The 16,361-nt window shown below is 39.8% G+C and overlaps 1 protein-coding gene across 2 annotated transcripts; it reads right to left on the reverse strand.

Moving 5' to 3' along the window:
- Window positions 1-86: 86 nt before the first annotated feature.
- Window positions 87-14,065, reverse strand: mttp (microsomal triglyceride transfer protein). Of its 2 annotated transcripts, XM_030435639.1 has the most exons (20): window positions 13,972-14,065; window positions 13,719-13,895; window positions 13,459-13,533; window positions 11,204-11,391; window positions 10,886-11,029; window positions 8,450-8,557; window positions 8,238-8,354; window positions 8,009-8,148; window positions 7,774-7,924; window positions 6,873-7,030; window positions 6,544-6,712; window positions 6,248-6,355; window positions 5,885-6,097; window positions 5,583-5,794; window positions 5,351-5,448; window positions 5,108-5,229; window positions 4,712-4,939; window positions 3,815-3,939; window positions 1,173-1,343; window positions 87-1,066 (listed from the first exon to the last, which is right to left on the reverse strand). In XM_030435639.1, exons 2-20 carry the CDS (start codon window positions 13,810-13,812, stop codon window positions 919-921), a joined length of 2,769 nt encoding a protein of 922 aa, XP_030291499.1. In that variant the 5' UTR covers window positions 13,813-13,895; window positions 13,972-14,065; the 3' UTR covers window positions 87-918. The 2 variants fall into 2 exon arrangements, with proteins under 2 accessions (XP_030291499.1, XP_030291509.1); XM_030435649.1 differs by lacking the exon at window positions 13,719-13,895 and having other exon boundaries at window positions 13,972-13,994.
- Window positions 14,066-16,361: the final 2,296 nt, after the last annotated feature.

The raw sequence follows: 16,361 nt of genomic DNA on the forward strand, positions 1-16,361 counted from the left end.
GGTTCAATCCAGTTCTGTTGTAAACATAGTAAAAATGTATATGCACAACTTTTTGTTTAATCTAAATCCATAAACCGAGTCAAAAGTGTTTCCAGTGCACATTTATTGTCAGCCAATTACAGATCTAACAATCTGCTCCCTAAACATGGAAACACAAGTTTCAAGTAGCTCAAAAATCTTGAAACTACCAAAACGTTTTCGGACAAACAGAGCAATTACACCCACGTACAAAAAATATATTCAAGTATTGATGGATTCATTTTGGTTGATTCAATTTCCACCTTAAATCTTGCAAAAACAAAGTTAACACAATGAACACTCATAGTTTCTGTAAGGAATATTAAACATCACCAACAATTAATATGAATTAATTGATATTACTTGGCTTAATAAGTTAATTCAAGTGTGGGAACAATGACATAAAACAATAAACTGCTGCTCCTTAGTAAACACATTTAATTAAAAAACAGGAATGTTGAGAGAAAGGAGCGTTTCTATTAAAGGGGGAAGTTAGTCCACTGTCTCCAGTGCTGATATTTACATGTACATTTTTACTATGACTGTGTTGGGAAAATTGCAGTGGTATTTTCTCAGCGGAGTATCACCTATCAAATAAAACATACATCCTGCGCGTGCCCATCATAAATAAATCTTCAAGGAAATCCGTAAAAAGACAATTGAAGAATTCCTGATTTCAAAAACAAAATGTCAAATTAAACTGACTTAAATACTCACAGGAATGTAAACACTGCATGTGTTGTTAAAAAAAAACAAACAAAAAAAATTCACCACTTTTCTCTCACAGTCTTTCACTGACGTGAGGCTGAGGTGTGATAGCTGTCCCTGAATGCAATAAAACCCTCTTTGAGTGACAATAAGAAATGACGACTCGTTCCTGGATGGATTATGATGTCTCTTCTACCAGTTGGAGTCAAAAACCTTCTTGCACATGTTTGAGTTCTCCTGGTGAAGAGGGAACTCAGAGCCGGGGACGAGCTGCTTCTTGCTCTTGCGTGACACAATGCTCTTCCCCGATGACAAGCTCTCATACTTGGTCAGGTGCTCACTGAAAGCGGACAATCAAGGGATTAGGTTTGGTATACGCTGATTTAACAATAAAACACAGAATAGCGTTGAAATGTTTTCTTTTTCGAGGAAGAATCTCACAATACCTGAATGGAAAGGTAGCTTTGTCCATCTGCATGCACACCAGGAAGGGATATTCGGAAAACTGGACAGTGGTGATGAAGTCCAGCGATGCCTCTGTTTCAAAGCTGACCTCCACACCCGCTCTCATGAAGTCCATGTCCACTGTAACATTACCAGTGACCACAAACGCTCCCCTGAAGACAAGTAAGCAAGGGAAAATTGAAAATGTGCCCAAAATACATAGAAGAGTATATAAAAATATATGTTTTCCCATGTGGAATATTATATGTAGATAAAGTCCATATGAAAATGCCATTATTATTACTATTGTTATCATATTATGTGTGAAATGTCTTGTTTTTACATGTGATTACTTAAATTTCACATGTGCAATATTACATCAGTTCATTTCATGTCCAAAATAACATTTTTATTTGAATTTCATTTCAATTGAGCTACACATCATTATGACCTTGTTTTCTCTACATGTGATGTCTTATAGCTCATATCATTTCACTATTTAATTTGAAAACACCAATATTTTACATGGTAAATGGCCCCAAAACATTTTGCATTTAATTACATGTCAATATAGCAGCTGTGAAATGAAGTTAATCATACAATATTACTTGTTAAACTTGTTGATTAAACATGTAATTTCTTACATGTCACGTGTGAAAATCACCTGTAAGTCATGTGAACTTATTACACACGAAATGTCCCAAAAACACTTGAATATTTTTGTGATTTTTTTCACTTTTAAGATGTGTTCTGCATATTATATAGATGGGTTTGTAAATTCACATTTGCTTCCTTCAAGTGGGGTGAAGGGGTAAAAAAAAATGGAAAAGGAAGGCATACTTTTGTACATAGTGATACCTAACAGCAGTATCATACAACACAGCCCCTTAGCAAAAGATAAAATAAATCGGGTTAAGAATATGACTATAACAGACAGTTTCCAGCCAGTGAGGAAACAATTATGCTCTTTAGCCTTGTCACAACCACTATGTGAGAAGTTTGGTGTAATTGTATCACACAGTTTGTGATGCATCAGGGGCTCAAACACACAGTAAAGCTCACACACCAACAAGTACAGTTTAACTACCGTGTAACAGCTTCCCCTTATGTTTGAAATCACAGTGTGTGCCAACTAGTTGAACACCCAACCTCTGTAACTTTGCCCGCGGAGACATGCCTTGGCAAAGATGCCAGTGTGGTTTGTTCTGCTTCTATAGATAGCCTGCCAGTCTATTATCAGAGTGGACGATGTACAACTATGCTGATCCATTCACCTGCCTCTGCCATTCCCCTCCACACATGGGTCAAAATCATCCTGAAGACCGAATTCAAGATGTGACCCTTCACAGTCGTGAAAAAAAGGAAGGAAGACTTGACTTTTGTGTCTTGACTTTACTGTCACGGACAAAATGTGGTTGGTACTGCTTGTTTATGGAAAAAGACACCTTTTCAACTTTCCTCCTTCCTAGCGTTTCCCTGCGTTAGCAACATGGCTACCGCTGGCAGCCTTGCTACTGCACAAGGCAAAAAATCAACCCTAAGAATCACCTTGAAACCCTGATCTCATCACCATGAAAAGACAGAGTAAAACACCTGGTTGTTTACAAAACAGCACATTTTGTTACTTTATGATCTAGTAGAAAGAGTCCTGGTTTTGAACTGTCTCAAGTCCCAGTGGTAAGGGGAAACACATATCAGCTGGAGAACAGATTTTGACACAGCACCAGTGCTGTCCATTGAGTGAATGTCCGTCAGTTCACTGTTATACCTTGCTTTCTATCACTGTCCATCTTCGCCTTCTTATAGGGTTGCTGGTCACTATCCCCTATACCTGGTGAACCTATAAAATGATGCTTCTTCCTGTTATGGTTGCGTAATGGCAGACGCATTTATTTTGTGCCGTTATGCAACCTTCAGGCCGAATAGCATAGTAAATGCTAGGAAACCAGTCTCCATTACACTGTAGAATCATTGTTTACTACAGAATAATAAGCTAAAGCAAATACGTTGTCCATTTCCACTTTAAAAAGTACCAAGGTTCATATGCAGTCCTGTCTACAGAACCCACTGTACCTAAATGTTACAAATCTGTGGCATTGGACTTTAAATCCTGTTTCATCACCAGATGCCACAGGGTAACCAATACGAGCATGATGATATGCTCCATTTTCAGCAGCTACTGTTGCGCGTCGACTGTAATGTTTTAAAATAGAGAACCAGACAGACCTGACATCATGGCCACACAAACCTGAAAATGAGACGTGCGTGAGGCACAATGCTGGAGCATGTCCAGCGCAGCGGTGGAACAAATGATTCAGGCAACACTTATAGACCATCTAAAGTTCACATGAATCTAACATCAACAGAGATCTATTTGCAGTGCGTTGACATGGCTCGGACGTCTGGAACGACTTTCCTTTGTGTCACAAAGGTTGTTTTCTAAGAATTCTCTGCCTTTCACAATGGCCTTTGCCCTGCGAGTGTTTTACGTCATACAGCACATACAGTTCTTTACAAACAGTGAGATAATGTATCACTCCTTGGTTGTACGTGAGGCTGTGACCTATATACATGACACTTAACTTATGTAAAAAAGCTCTGCTGTTGCCCTCATATCAGTTAGTGTATTGTCTCTGGGCTGTACCTGTTGTTGACGCTGGTCTTGGACTCCCTGTACCATAGACTGATCTCCATGCCTCCAGAGATGTCGATGGCTAACCCTCCCTGGAACTCTGCACTTGCCTTCAGACCAGACTGCAGTGTAATCACCTGGAGGACCGGAGAGGAGCAGGAAAGAAGACAAAAAAAACAATTAACAATTATTTTATCATGAAGCAAACGTTTCCTAAACTTTCAACATAGCAACCGTATAAGGCATGATAAATGCTAAATCCTTGTGTCAGCTGTTCACATTTAGACCCTTTTCACACTCACTAAGCTTAACGACTGACGTTGTAAACTTGAGTCACTCGCTATCTGTGGCTGTGCTCACAAACTGTATGCATCTGACCAAGTAAACAAATCCTTTTGTGGGAATACAGTGTAGCAGCACATCACACTTCTTCTGGTTTGCAGCTCTAGTTTATGCACAGTAGCTCTTTTCAAGCTGTTTTCACTAATGATCAATGATTTAACAATTCTTGTATCCGTGCAGCTGTTGTCAGCCTGTAATTTAAGAATAAACAAATCGAAATAACAGCTCCAAAATCATTTTGTTGGTACCGTGACTTGTAATAGGATGAATGGAGTCTCTTTCTCAGCCACTTTGCCCCCCATCGCTTGTTTCAACACATAACATTTTTATGATATGATGAGTTTTGATTGTAGTCAGCACCTACGTTACATCTGAAAATGTGTAAAGGACCTGGGATTTTGCATTTACAACATTGGTGTTGCACCCAGAAACTGTGGGGGGGGGGGGGGGGGGGGGGGGGGGGGGCGCCAAATCGCACAAAAAGCCAATTTCTACATAATGTTGCTTTCAAGGTGGGCTGTGAATGTGACAGTGACATTGTAAACACTACAGTAATAACTTAAGTACCTCAGAATGATCAGTCAGCAGGATCAGACCCTTCACCACATTCATGGGCTCCCCTGTCATGGAGAACATTTTGGACATGAGGTCACTGTAACCCTTGAAGAAGGTGACGGGCCGCAGCTGGATGTCAAAGAGCAAAGCCGACATCCCAGCGAACGACTCCAGGTCTTCCTCTCCCTCATCGGGCGTGGCAGCAATCAATGACTCCAGACCCTGGGCTTCAATCGCAACCTGGAAGATAAGTACATTCAAATGAGTAATGATTCAAAGTGCTTTATGTTAAAAATAAAGAAAGTAAAACATATAAAAACATCTAAATTCTTTTTCCTGCAACAGTCTTGCAAAGCTTGTTTTATATATATGTTACAAAAATGTCTTTCTTGGTGTTGGTTTCCTGACCTGTAGTCCATGTAGCATCGCTCCTTTACTAGCACCGTAAATGTTCATGTTGCTTCTCCTCAAGATCCCAGAGCCTGAATACAGGATGTCCAAACTGTATGTGGAGGTCACATCGGCAGATTCTGCAGGAATGGGGATTTTAAAGCACTCAGTCGACACATAACATGCATGTAACTGTTGTGATGTTATCTACCTTATTGCTAAAAAGCCAAATAAAAATGAAACTCAAAATTGATTACTCACGCGCCATGAATCCTGAGTATGCAGACGATGACCCAACTTTGGAGAAACGGTTGTAGTTGGCCGAATTCATGTCCTTCATAGCTTTTTGTATAACTTTGCTGAAAAATGAAAAGCAAACATTATTCAATAAACGGCTGCATATGAGTATTTATGTTCTGTCACAAAAAATACTCCTTGTTGTGAGTGTTCGACTAAGAAGTTTAGAAGCCATTTCTGTTGGTCCATGACAAACCTGGCAGGCAGCTGGAAGCGGACGATGTCCTGGATCTTGGACAGCATGTACTTGTTCATCTCATGAGGCAGGTTTCCAATAGACAGCAGCAGATTTTTGACCTCTATGTATGATGGGTTGCTACTGAGGATGACGTCAGCGGCGGCAGCTCTCACGTTTTTCTCATAGATCCGTCGATTCTGGTGGTAAACCCTGTTCACTGTCTGCTTAACCTACAAATGACATAAATGTTTGGTTTCAGATTCTTTTAATCAGCTCCACAGAGTTCAGTTCAAATTAATTTTATGTGAATTGTGGCTTACCTCATTGGTCATGAGATTGACGTTGTATCTCTGCAGAGCTGTGAGGGCGATGGTGTTGTAAGCTCCCACCTCTGACTCCGCGAATTTGGTGAAGATGGGAATGGCCTCGGGAAGCATCGAGTTCTTCAGAGCCAGAAGGTACATCTGGACCTCGGACTCTACCTCTGTGCTGTCTGGACCGGCTAGAATCAGCTTCTTAGCCTGCACCACCGCCTGGGAGGTAAAATATACAGCAGAAGATCATCAGTCAGCTCAAGTTCAGCTCAATTTCCAGAGTATTGTATGTTTTCTGACATGTTTTGCATTATAACAGCCACTACTTTTTTGTGTAACTCTACATTAATCATCTTCTTTGACACTTACCGGTAAGTCACAACCTCCTTTCTGACACAGCTTGTGGATCAGGGCTCCCATAATGATCACCACAGACTCCTTAATGTCAGTGCTGCCGAACTTTCCCTTTGAAATATCCTGAAAGGGAAACATATACTCATTATAATCCACCCAAAACATTCAACAATTAAGACACATTATTTGAAACACAACATTTTTTCGTGGGCAGAAAGCAATATATTACATATAACGTCATTTATGAAGAGAGTGCTGATGTGAAATGTGTGAGTTCGGCCCAAAAGTTTCCGGTTCTGTTATATTCTTACCAGCAGAGCCTGGAGCATCCTCTCATTGGGATGTGAAGAGAAGCCACATGCATAGAGAAACCTTTCCTGCAGAACCAAACCTTTGGCATCTGTGAAGTTAAGGAATTCAAGCATAGCGTCCAGAGATGCTTCGGTCTGGGAGGAGGTCACGGCATCCACCACCTGAGGTCTGAAACCAGCGGAAAGTAAAATAATACCACGATGGTGAGTTAATGTTATTTGATCCTGACAGTCACAACCTTAAAAGTTAAGAGTAATTCAAAGAACCAGCAGAGTGATGGAGCCAGTAGGTAAATTAAGATGTAGGGAAGAAGGAGGAGCCTGCTTACAGAGTTGTCTTGCTGGCACTCTTCAGCACTTTGAGGATCTCGTCCTTGGACGCCTTCCTAATGCTCTGGATGAGGGCCAGGAAGCTGCGAGGAGCCGTGGCTTTGGACAGGCTCGCTGGCTCCAGCTGCTTCTGTTGAGACTGCCAATGTTCGAAAAGCTACAAGCGAAACACAGGGGAGAGGGGATTAGGAGACAGATCGTCTTCAGTTCGTAATTACTGTACAAAAATATACCGTATCTGTTAACTAATACAGTGTTATTTGGATCAGTTTTGTAAAAATGACTCAACCCCAGACCTTCTTACTCAGAAATGTGAGCTGTACTGATCCAATAAGTATAGAGATCTTTATGAAGCTGTATAAGAAATGCTGGATTGCATGTGTTTTCCTAACCTGTTTCATAGAAATAAGAACTTGTACAAGTTCATGGATATGTAATTTAGTCAGTTTTGAATTTATTTAGCAGATTTTCCCCACCAGGAAATTAATACAATCAAAGACTGCACCAAGGAGAGATACGTTTTCATCCATAGACTGTACGTTCATTGGTTGATTGGTGTGTTTGTCAGATGGATTACACAGAAACAACTGAACAGATTTCCACGAAACGTGGATTTAGGTTGGGTCTCAGCCCAGAATAGACATGAATTACTTTTTGCATTGTACGAACTGAAAATTTTATCTGATGATGGTACTAAAGGAAACTCAGAGTCTTTAGGATCCATCCTGCACTAAATGTTAAGGCAGTCCATCTGATAATTGAGATATTTTTCACTTAAAACTACAAAATTCAACTTCATGGTGCCAGAGGAAAGGTCAGGGGATTATCCTCTGGAGACCACAGCCATGTCTGTACATGATGTAATTGTAGAAAACATAATAAAAGTGAACGGGTACTCACTGATGGACATCCTTTGCACTGGGATTTGACCTTCTCCGCCATAATACCAACGGCAGCAAATTTGGCATCGATGGACTTGACAACCCCAGTCACATCTTTCCCAGCAGCCTCCAGTGGTCCGGCCTCTGTCCCAACCAATGTGAGGGTTTGCCTGTGAAGAAATTCCTGAAATTAAAGTGTGCCCATAAAAGAAATGGCAGCACGCATTCACTAGTTGCACAGGCATTCACTGTACCTGGACACGACTTTAGCTGCGGCAGATCTGCGGGCGTTGACGGCCAGTGAGTGTGTCTCTTCAGCCACGGCCGAGCGGATGAAACCATCTTCAAGAGTGAACACTGTAACAGAACTGGACTTCTTGCTCACGCCCAAGACCTGAAGGAGGACACAATGAAGCATAATTCTATAGTGATTCAGTAACATTCATATTTCAGCACGGTGAGCTGGTCTGGATGCTGACATACCTGACTGTGTGTGGTGAATCCGCTCTCTGCAGTCTTACATGTCTCCAGGTTCTTGGTTCTTGTCACTTGACCTTGGGCTGCTTTGTACTCGACCGTGCATCTTCCAGACACGTCATTCTGTTCCCACACATTAAGTTTGTCACATTAGTAGCATATCACAAAATACTACAAACATGAATAAATGGAATGGGAGTTTCTTTCGCGCCATTTACCTCTACAACCTTCCCAGTCCTGAGCTGTACTTGCAGCAAGCTGGCCAGCCCTCTTTTAATGTTCTTGATGGTTGCAGGTTCGGCCCAGAAGGAGTAAAATGCTTTTGCCTACAGATACGGAACAATAAAGCAACATGTTAAACAATGCTTGTGAACAAAGGATACCAAGGCGGATAAAGCAGCTGATGAGCCAAACGACCAACGCGTATGCAGGTCAAAGAGTTTCAGGGTGTCAGTTTTCCATGTGTGCATGGTGATGACATCAGAGACTATTTACATTACATGCAGAAATAAAAGATATTCTTTGAAGTGCACATCAAAAACGGGGCCAGGATACCTTGGTGTTAGCACTCTAAATGTTTAAAAAGAACACCTCAACCTGGCATGCAGTTTATTTCCTCTAATTATATCCCGAATACATATATCGGTGCACAGCGATGACCAGCATGAAAGATGAGTCAGTCTTATGTTTACTGCCGTCATATTAAAACAATCAGTCGAATAAGCTTAGCTCATCTCGGGAAATATCATATCACACCGCAGAGTTTTCCAACGAGGCTCAATGGAGTTCTCTGCGTCCTGCTCATGAGTGGAGAAAGCAGCCGATTACATCATCCGACACTGTCTCCTATACAGTATGTTATTTATTTGTGGAGCTCAGTCACAACATCAGCCAGGACCACCATAAATAGACCATCCACTCCTCCTATGTGTAGTTTTTCCTGCCGCAGCCAGCCATCGGTATAAATAAGCTATCCGGTTTCACAGTGTCTTCCAGGTCATTATTTCAACCTTTACTCCACACTGAACCGCTGTTCATCTAGAAATCAGCTACAATTGTTCTTCACTTCAGATACTTTTCTGACACGTTATATTAACAATGTTGTTGAAGCATCTTAACATCTCAGTGCAGTCCTGGCGGTATGTGAAACCTGTGTGAACGGCAAACATGTCGTCACACCCTGGGCCGCCACCGGTCATTGCTCTCCCCTGTTTTTTACTGCCTCCTTATATCTGTACGTCTGTAAAATTTGATACCTCTTCACTCTGATCTTTTCTTTTTTATTGCTTATCTTCTTGTGTGGCCCGTTCCCTCCCAGGTCACCAAGGTGGTGAGGAGGTTAAGTACTTCCTAATTAAGGGTTTTCACGTTGTAACCAATTGTCTCATTAATGGTAATAAGGCATTTATGGATCAGTTTCAAGTTAATAACAAGAACAGATCTTTTGATTGCCAGGTTGTAGAAAATTCCTTTGGCTTTTTCACTTTTTTATTTAATATTAACACAATTATAAATGTTAAAATCTAGGAATTGATGATTAATAGCTTGTTGATACGTGTATTTTAGGGCCCTTTTCAATTGTTAAATGGTCATAAAATAATGATCTATGTAGCATTGGTAAACGATTCATGAACCAATGAATGAAACCCTAAGTCACGTCTTATAAACCCTGTATAAAGTGATACCCAAGCCTTTACTCTATATGTGGATCAACTGGACATCAAAAACATGAAATATTGTGCAAAGTGATGCTTGCTTTTAGTCTCGCTGTGTCTTTAAATGAGATATCTAAGAATCTACACACATTATTATTTAGCATACAGTGATAATGATGTGATAATGATGCAATAACTCATCTCACAGCCACTATGATGAACTTTATCCACCATTAATTTATTGACCTTCTGAACGTGCTGACCTTTGCACACACACCTACACATGCACACACATCTGGCTGGTAATTCCCCTGCCAGCATCATCACTCCAGCACAATGGAGGTAAAGCTCACCAATTCTCAACAGCGGAAGTGCTAAAAGCAAACTACTGACTTCATATCATTATTTATAAGAATCTCTTGCATGTTGACGATTATAAATTGGATGAAAACAACAAATCATGTAATATTAAGGAATTGCCACTGTTATTCATTACATGTAGTGAATATAGAATATGTTCATGTTTACCAAAAATGATTATGACAAAAGGTGTTTTTAATTAGACAGTATGTCAGTTAAGATCTAAATTCCTGATACTGTGAGGTTGTACAGAGAAAACGGTCACTGATAATTCTACTCTGTAACAAAGCGGATTCTTTTTGGAATAAATCGATGAATCATTTAATCTATAAAGTCTTTTTTTAAAAATTGAAAAACTACTCAAAGTGATGTCATCAAATAGTTTCTGTTGCCAAAGACCCAAAGATCTACTATCATCAATGACAAAGAAAAGCAGGAAACTCCTTACATTTTAGAGGCTGACACCAGAACATATTGGAAAAATGACTGAAACAATTAATCCATGAGCTAATCGAATAACCCCTGCAGCGCTGATGAGGACAATTGCATACTGTTAAAAACTAAGGATCCACGTACAGAAAAGTCCATGATAAGTGCCTACATTAGCAGGTAAGTTGAGTTAAGTACTAATACTCTCACCTTTCCATTTCTCAGGTGCACCATGAAAGGTTTCGTCAGAGCTGCCATTTTGGTCTTGCCCAACACACTTTCAGCTGTGGATCCATGGAGGATGTTCTTCTTCTCTGATCGATGGGTCGCAGGGTCGATCCTCACGTTTGAGATCTGTTAAGAGATTAATTCATGTGAGCAAACACACCAACGCTTACTGTTAAAAAGAGTTGGCATGCAAGCTTTACTACCAATCCAAGCAAAAGTGTGTGTAGTCAGATATATCATATGGATTATTCTCACTGTCTTTTTGTTAATGTACTTGATACTATGATTGGATCGACGTACCGCCAGTTGAATCAGTTGGTCATCCTTGCTGCTGGGGTCTCTCCAGACGAGGTTGACGTCCACATCGCTGGAGATCTTGTAGCCAGCGCTGCCCTCTTTTGACCCCCGGGCCTTGTCCACCAGCACCTCGGTGGTGTAGCTGAATTTGTACAGCTGGTTGTTGTTTAGCCGGGGTCCAGCAGCACCACCTGAAGAAACACAGGAAACACAGCTGGTGAGCCACCAAGTGAAGAAGGGTGCTTTACATTACTGCCAAGGATTTTCATTCAGAGTCATAGACTAAAACAACTCATTCATTCTCTTATAAATATCAAGTTAAAACCTGCAACTTGACACAGTAATGCATCACGGTGACATTTCTGTCATCTTCATTCACATTTTGACGTGGTGTTGTTCCAAGTACCGAGTTAGGACTGGGCTATTCATCTTAATCATATTTTTATTGCCATATAGTGTCTTCGATTTTGGATGTTGTTGTGTATCGATATGTCGTTAGTGTTGTCTTTTCCTGGTCGCACTCTGAACTTACCAGACTGTACTATTTGTTCTAATACTCTCAACTTAGTTATTAAATCCACATTACTGATGATTACTGATCAGAAATTCCAACGTAAAGTCCCAACAGTGATCTCTACATTATTGCTGCAATACCGATATTGAGGTATTTGGTCAAAATTATCATGATATCTAATTTTTTCACCCATTCCTAACATTTATCAACTGGTTTTACAGAGATTTTTTGTAAGAGATAAATATTGTGTCTTGCAAACAAGAAAACATGTATTGTGGAAAAAGCCCACAGACACACCTCATAGGAACCCTCTCAAGGCAAACCACACTTTTAAATGCCTTGCTATTAGTGATAATGTCACTTCAACATTTAACGTTGAACTCAAACTGAAGAACTTGATGGCTGAAGGTCTATGTCTGTAATTCAGGTCTTTTGTTTATGATAAAACATACAGAACACGGTGAATAAACCCTGACGCATTAAACCTTTGTTGACAAAAAATCAAACACGCTGTAATTTATGAGAAGACAAGAAGAACTTCAAATCATTATAATAAGCAATATAAATGTAATGTGTTTGTAACAAATAGACAAAGACACTTGAGTCTGAGGCATCCTCCACCTTATATATGTTGTCTTCATTTATACTGTTTTTCATATTGTTGTGTCTGATCTTATTCCTTATGATTGTTTTAATTTCAGCTTTTTCTTCTTTTATTCTCATTGTATCTGCTGCGTCTGGTTTTATTTTCTCTTTCAAAAAGTCATAAAAGTAAAAGACCAACTTCAAAACTGCCCTTCTCCTCTTTCATTTTTTGTTTCCTTTACGGAGATACTGTCAGACAGCGTTAAGGTGATTCATCCAGCAGCCATTTAAAAAGGCGTGTTCATCCCTCCTCTCCTCCTCTCTATTAATGAGAAGCTTTTCCGTTTGACAGCAAGACATTAGGTCCATGAGGGAAGACAGCCTGACGTGTCAGTATTTGATTTCATCACCAGTCGGTCACAGAGGAACGAAGAGCTCAATTCAACAAATAGACATTGTGGGTCAACAATTGACTGACTGGCCGAGATTCTGAGGAAACATCAGAAGCAAAACACCAACAGAAATAATAAATGTTGTGTTTTTGTCCTTTTTGACTTTACTCTTATCAATTAGTGATGTCATCAAGCAGCGTTATCTGAAGCTACTCCGCTGACAGCGAATAGGAGACTGACACTGTGGCCATTGATTCCTGACAGGATTCATTCATTTGAGGACTTTAAGGTCTCTGTTACATAATTCGATTTAGACCACAGAACACAAATGTGAACGGATTGTGAATCACCTCTCAGTAAATAAATGAGTGAAATATTAATAAAGTAAGTAAATTACTTAAAATGGCCAAACTTATTTTCTTGTCTTGTTGTTCCATTTTCCAAAGAAAGCGATAAAATGTGAAATATCCTTTTCAACCATATGCCTGGGACGGCCTACAACCCACTGACGGACCCCTGTTGATCCTTGGACCCCAGACTGAAAACCAGAATGTTTGATCATCAACAATCCCCCAACTTTTCCCTCCGATGAGAAGCTTCCACAGCACAGCAGAGCTTCATTTTGAGTTACAAATAAAGTCTTGTCAACAAATTTCCTCTCCTTCCAATTAAATTCATTCAACTTTCATAAGATAAAAACATCCCACTACCACAAAATATACCTGCACATGAGAAATAATAAATGTCACAACAACTCATCGACTCACCTTTGGCAGAAGCTGGGACACAGGAGGCCGTGCAAAGCAATAACACAACCAGGGTTAACATTGTGTGTCCTCTCTCTGCAGCCAGAAGAGTCAAAAACGGACACAGAAAAAGAGGAGTCAGCGGCTGAGGAGGCACTAAAGGGCCAAAAAGAAAGGCAAAGAGAGTCCAAGCTTCTCCTATTATGTTTTATCAGAGGGGAGGGCAGACTCCAAACTCCACGCTCAAGTACTAAGTACAAGATAACCAAACAATCATTAACCTGAGCAGCACAGATTCGACAGGAACTTCTGCTGCTGATGGACGCGCTCAGGTTTAAATACAGCGGGGCAGGAGGTGAGTCTGCGCGTGGCCATGTGACCGATTGATCAGTGAGATGGGATTGTCTGATTGATTCAGTTGATCAAGGGAGAAGAGACACTCACTGCTGCTGCCTGCCCTGACCGTGTCAACAAACAAAGAAATTTATTTTTGACAGAACATAATCATAAGAATTATTCTTAATGTATATTTACCAAGACATGGCAGAGAGACGTCCTCATGTTCGACACCTTTCACCTCGTTTCTTCTCCGGATGAACAGGCTGAGCTTTGTCGGTGTGTCTTGGTTGGAGAAAATGGGCAGTCTGTGAGAGAAACCAGCCCAGGGGCTCAGATTACAGCATCTCAGGGGACACAAAGAGTCTCAGTCTGCGTGTGAAATACCGAATATGTGATATGTATGCAAGAAGAACCACTTTAGATAGAGTGAAACAAATAATAATTGGATGTTAAGCTGTCTTTTTGACAAACTCCACTGCTAGGTAAGTCCAAACGCCATTAAAGGATGAATTCACCCAAAAATGAAGATTCAGTCTTCTCACCCCCATGCCAATGAAAAGTCAGGTGAAGTTTCTTGGTCCACAAAATATTTCTGGAGCTTCACAGCTAAACAGCATCTTTCCTCAATATTTGAATGAGATGGGGACTTGTTTTAAAAGGCTGCATTAGGCAAAATCTAGGTGAATGAGGAATGAGACTTCAGGTGACTTGTATGGAGCCATTTAACGTTTTCTTTTAGTTGTTTTTTCACGTTTTAAAGCAAATCCCTGTCTACGTCAGTTTGTTAGAGAATGCTGCATTTTGGGACTACGAAACTTCCCCTGACATCGGCTTTGAAGATAATTAGTTCAATTTTGAGTGAATTTATCCTTTAACCTGTGAATTACTGTGTTACAGCTAATTCCAAATGTTGCTTCCTCAGTCTGGAAAATTTAAATATTAGAAATAGATGAAGGTGTTGGTTGTGAGTGTGTGGATGTGTCGGGGGCGGACCTTCAAAGGTAATCTTAATTAATCTGCAGCAATAGGCTACTTTACGGAAGAGGATTAGGGCCACATGTGATTTTTTTTTTTAGTTCTAACTTTAAAGTCAGAATTCTGAGATTAAAGTCAGAATTCTAAGAAAAAAGTCAGAATTCTGACTTTTTTCTCAGAATTCTGAGATTAAAGTCAGAACTCAAAAAAAAATTATTCTGAGAAAAAAGTCAGAATTCTGACTTTAATCTCAGAATTCTGACTTTTTTCTCAGAATTCTGACTTTAAAGTCAGAACTAAAAAAAAAATTCACATGTGGCCCTTATCCTCTTCCGTACTACTTAACAGTCACACTCTTGTCTTCATTTGGATTCAATCGAAACTCAAAACTCGAATCGAAACTATTACATTGTTGTGGATTTTGACAGTAAATAAACCACCTCACTTTTTCTTAAGGTGAGAAATTTGGTTCTAAAGCAGTGTTGTGGTTGTTATTATTATTATTAATATTATTATTATTATTATACAGTAAGATCCTTGAATAAATGTAAACAATTCAGTTATGTAATCAGATTAACAGTCCATTTATCCAATAAAAAACTGAGGTGCCTTAACTCTGTAAAGTTAAGTAATCTGAACCAAAAGTAACTTTATTGGCAAAGTGTGTTGACAACCTCTCCACATACATTACATACGCGGTGAGGGGGAGGAAATGTTCCGCCAACAATATTTAGTTTGTCACATGTATTTTACAAAGTACATATGGAGGACAGAACAGCAAACAAGCATTTATATTAATTTTAATTCACTAATTTTACTATATTACATAAAATTTAGTAACAGAATAAAATGACATACTCCGTTCTGCATTCAATGTCTAAAGAAAAAATTCGTCTTTGTTGTGTCATCAGTAAATTCAAAGTATCAAAGTGAAATGACTTATTATGCATCAAAATAATAAAGAATAGAAAGTATGTTTGATAAAAATGGAAGTTTCCTAGTGAAGTTCAAGTATTTTTTCTGTTATCATCCCATCTTCTGAAAGGTTCATTGCCTGGGTGAAATAATATCTTGATTAAAAATATCATGGAAAGCAAGTCTTCTTCAAAAACAGTCCAAGGCACACTGTAGAAACTCCAAAATTACACTGCCTTTATTTTACATGGCAAACATGATAATGTCTCTGTTCTGTGTCACTACTTGAGTACATTTACTAGCCATCACGGAACTGAAAAAATATTCACACTGAGGCACAGACACATTGAAACAGTGTCAGTGTTTGTCTGCTGGTGCAAACTGTCCTCGTCCCCTCATTGGTCACCAGTTTGGAGTTTCTGTCGGAGAATCTGAGTCCTGAGTGGTACTGAAAACAGACATAAGATCACGTCAGCACTGTAAACTGAATTGCCCGTATGGGATAAATAAAGTTTTCTGAACTGAACTGAACTGAAGTCTTTGCGGGTCCTTTGTGTCTTCAGGTTGAGGTTATAAAATCCTACTCCAGCACGCAGACATCAACTCAGTTCTCCTTATCTGACGATTCCTTGACTGTCCCTGAAGATAGACGTCTCAAACAGTTATGAAGCTCTCATATGTGCAGGTCATGTCCA

Source organism: Sparus aurata, chromosome 1 (genome assembly GCF_900880675.1).
Source record: "Sparus aurata chromosome 1, fSpaAur1.1, whole genome shotgun sequence".
Lineage (NCBI taxonomy): Eukaryota > Metazoa > Chordata > Actinopteri > Spariformes > Sparidae > Sparus > Sparus aurata.

Excerpts from the sequence above, each read along its gene's own strand:
- mttp (XM_030435639.1), bottom strand. The coding sequence starts at position 13,812 with ATGGCCACGCGCAGACTCACCTCCTGCCCCGCTGTATTTAAACCTGAG. Across the intron at positions 13,534-13,718 it reads GTCGAATCTGTGCTGCTCAG|AGAGAGGACACACAATGTTA; the intron begins GTTAATGATTGT and ends TTCTGGCTGCAG. Across the intron at positions 5,449-5,582 it reads CGCTTCCAGCTGCCTGCCAG|CAAAGTTATACAAAAAGCTA; the intron begins GTTTGTCATGGA and ends TTCATTTTTCAG.